This window comes from Parasteatoda tepidariorum, chromosome 1 (assembly GCF_982258835.1).
Source record: "Parasteatoda tepidariorum strain Cologne lab strain chromosome 1, Ptep-v5.0, whole genome shotgun sequence".
NCBI lineage: Eukaryota > Metazoa > Arthropoda > Arachnida > Araneae > Theridiidae > Parasteatoda > Parasteatoda tepidariorum.
The window spans coordinates 50,569,893-50,573,493 of NC_141755.1; the positions used below are offsets into that span (position 1 = coordinate 50,569,893).

Here is a 3,601-nt window from a genome sequence, read left to right on the forward strand (position 1 = left end):
CTAGTTTTCCTGAAAATTGCATGGTTGCTTGCATTTCAGCGCTTTATTTCCGAATTTAAAATGGTACCAGCACGTAGAATACTGTTTTCTCGCTGGAGACTTGCTTCGCAATCTACTTCTGGGAGACTTTGACCTAAATGATGAAAGTCTCTTTATGGTTTTATTCAGTTCGGCAGCAGTTGCTTCTAGTCTACTAATTCTATCTGAGTCATCTTGCATTGCGGAAATTGTAGGGGTTATAATAGCAATTTCAGAGATTTTGTCGGCTATTGTAGCCAAACTTTCTAACTTATCCGAACTGACTGATAAAATTTGTTGAATGTTTAATGGTAAACGTTGAAGCCAGAGCATTTTAAGTACCTCATCTGAAACTTTAGTAGCGGACAAGTGAGTCATTTTGTGTAAAAGTTGAGACTGTCTCAGATCACCCAACGACATATCAGATAATAAAATCCTAATACGAGCACTTTCAGAATCGGAAAACTGATCGATTAGACGCTTTTTGAGCGCTACGTAGGAATCTTCAGCCGGAGGGTTTTTAATTATGTCAGAGACAAAAGACGAAAGTTCACTGTCCAATGCAGAAACAACATGGTGAAATTTTGTTCCGTCCGCAGTGATGGTTGCAATTTCGAATTGGGACTCAATGTTACTAAACCACAACTCTATATTATCCCTCCAAACAGGAGGTGTTTCAACAGCCACACGCATGACTTCAGTATCAGTAGGCATTGTAGAAAAGAATGCAAAAAAAGGCACAGAATATTCCTAGTACGGCAGAGGGCAATCAAAAAGACCTTTTATGAGCAAAAATAAGGATCTTACGTGCGGAAATTTCTTGATTCTTGCAAGACTCCATTGAATTTCGTTCTAGTCCTGGGGTCACCATCTTTAGTGTTTGGAAGTATGTAGAAGATACCAGGCATTTTTATAACTATAACTTGGTTTATTTCCCTCATAAACAACTAAAATTCTAAAAAGAGTTTTACAAAATAAAGTCTATCGTCAGAGTAAGTGGAAAGATATCAGTAATTCGGAACTAGGTTGCTTAGGTCCAGCGCACATCTCCGGGTGAGAGCTGAAGTCGAAGTGACATACTGATCGACGGTGAGCTGGTTTTTATCCTTCTTGAGTGTAGGCGCGCGCAGTCTGGGAAAGCTGATTTGCATCTTGAGAGATCGGTTTCTTCCAGCCGCGTTGTATTTTAATGAAGATGACGTTCTGTGTGACGTTCGATGTGATGAGTCTTTGATTGACGCCGCTCTTGTTTATGTCATTGTAGTCTATTCCCACACTAGTACTTAATTTTTTAGCTTTCTCTTTGTATTCCATTAGCTTCTGATCTGATTGGTGCCTTATGGTGTTCACGAAGTCCTTTAATGACACAATTAACTTGTTGCCTTCACAAATATCTAAACCAGGGCTCTGTATTTTTTTTATTAACTAAATTATAACTCTCCGAAATTTCTTCCCAAAAATAATCGAAATTGCAGTATCGAGTTTCGCCATTTTATTGGAAAAATTTCGTTCCGCATTTCCGGAAATCAACTTTCTCATCCTCATTTTCGCTGAAAATTTTCATAATGTGATCATAATTATTTTTCAAAGCTTTGACAGCATCATAGTGACAAGACTATCTGGCCTGGCTTAAACTTTTTAACGTAAATTTGAGTTTTGTTTCACGATTTAACAGTCCCCACCTATGGGTCGAAGTAGAAAAGAAAACGTATATTTTTTTGCACTACTCCAAAAAAGTTCACAATTTCGGTTGCAGCCTTAAGAGATTCTTCACCAACTAGGTTAAGGGAATGCGCAGCACATGGAGCGGATTTATTTTTTTGTTTTAGTAGTGCTTGTACACCAGGGATGTCAAACTCAAAAGCTAACTTGGGCCAAATAAACAATGCTTAACTTTAGGTGGGCCGCAAAAAAAATAAATAAATAAAAATAAAAATCAGTGTTCATAGAAACAAATATTTTTATTTTGAATAGTATATTGTAATAAACATATATAAAGCAAAATTATTGTTTGATATTTGACATCTCTTCTCTGCTACTATCTTTCCTATTTCGGGAGAAATTTTGTCAAATTTGAGTCGCATTGAATCTCAATCACTTCCATTTGCATATTACTGGGTACTGAGTCTATATTTATTGAGAAAATCGAAGAAAACAAACAAAATTTGTCTTCCAAGGAATTAAAATCTTTAAACCTTGTTTCAAATTCTGTTCTAAGATTTGAAATTTTTCTGCGTATTTTTGTTACGATGCAGTATCCCTGGAATGGCAGGTGCCGCAAGCCAAGTAGAATTTTACATTTTTGCGAGCACAATTAAATTAACTGTGCTACCGTAAAGTGCTCGACTTCGCGCGCAGGTCGTCGGGCTACCGAAGCGGGGGTGCCATCCCCTCCGCAGAGGATCAAAATTGCGATGGCATGTCTTCGCATCGTCCTCCGGGATGTTTCCCAGACTGTCGCCAATAGCCCATTGGTGCAGCTCTAGTGCGACGTAACAAGAACAACAACAACAGCATGTAGTATGTTTAAAATTGCATAAGTTTATATAAAAAATTATAATTTTATACATAAACTTAACTTTTTTAGTTGAAAATGTATGTAGCATGATATTGTAACTTAATAATGTTTTGCCCTATTTTTGCTTTCCTTGCAGATTTCTTTTATTTAGATTTATAAATTAAATCGTAGATACGAGTTTATAAGATAAAGGTGTATCAATTGCTATTTTAATTATGTCTAGGGTTTAAGTCCAACTGTACAAGTATCATAGTTTTCGGTGCAGATCTAAAGAGATTTTATTATGCTAAGAGAGCTTGAACTTCGTCTTGACGACCAGTGCTGATTTTTGTAGCATGATCTGCGGCAGAATAATTTCTAAGGCAACTGCCGGGCAGCGGCCCACAAGAAACTAAAAAAAAATATCACAGGAGTGGGTCGACTTGAGGGGTAAAATTCATAGCCACCTCAGATAAACCTCCACATGAGTTTCTTTCCCTGTAAATTTGAATTTGTTTTATTCGCGATCGCAACACTCGAATACGCCATCTGGGGAGAGACCGGTTTCATGCTTTCAGCCTTTCTCCCTTCCCTCTCCTCCTCTTTTCAGTTGTATAGGAATGTACTACGATATTTTACCTTTTCTTAATATTTTTCCTTTTTATTTAATCAAAATATTTTTTAAAATTTCCATGATACTTTTCTTTAGAACTATGTTTAATGCAGTTTTCAGTTTCATATAGTGTTTCAAGTTGAAAGATTTTAAACTATATGAAAATCAAGAGAGAAACTAACGTACTTCCTTCCTCTATGACTTTCCACACGCTAATGGGGAAAGCATGTGAAGTGTTGCCATAGGAAAAGAGTTCTGCTCTACGCCACCTGCAGCCCATTTCGATCGCCAATTCGAAAATCAAAACCAGCAAGAATGACCTTTAAGGAGTATTCCCACTGCATGCGAAGAGCATTTGCAAGTGTTAGGATGAACTGTTTTCATATGCACGAATTGCATAAAAAATGCTTCTTGAAATTTACGGCTTCAAATCAGTTTGCATTTGCGAGCAACAGTTTTATGAATGCAATTTT

At 37.0% G+C, this 3,601-nt stretch overlaps 1 protein-coding gene across 1 annotated transcript; it reads right to left on the reverse strand.

The window, feature by feature from the left end:
* LOC139427101 (uncharacterized) lies at positions 1–732 on the reverse strand. Its single transcript, XM_071187769.1, has one exon. The coding sequence runs from the start codon at positions 730–732 to the stop codon at positions 1–3; it is 732 nt and encodes a 243-aa protein (XP_071043870.1).
* Between the last annotated feature and the right edge of the window lie 2,869 nt (positions 733–3,601).

What these genes read in the sequence shown, in the direction of transcription:
- LOC139427101 (XM_071187769.1), bottom strand. Translation starts at nt 732, where the DNA reads ATGCCTACTGATACTGAAGTCATGCGTGTGGCTGTTGAAACACCTCCT.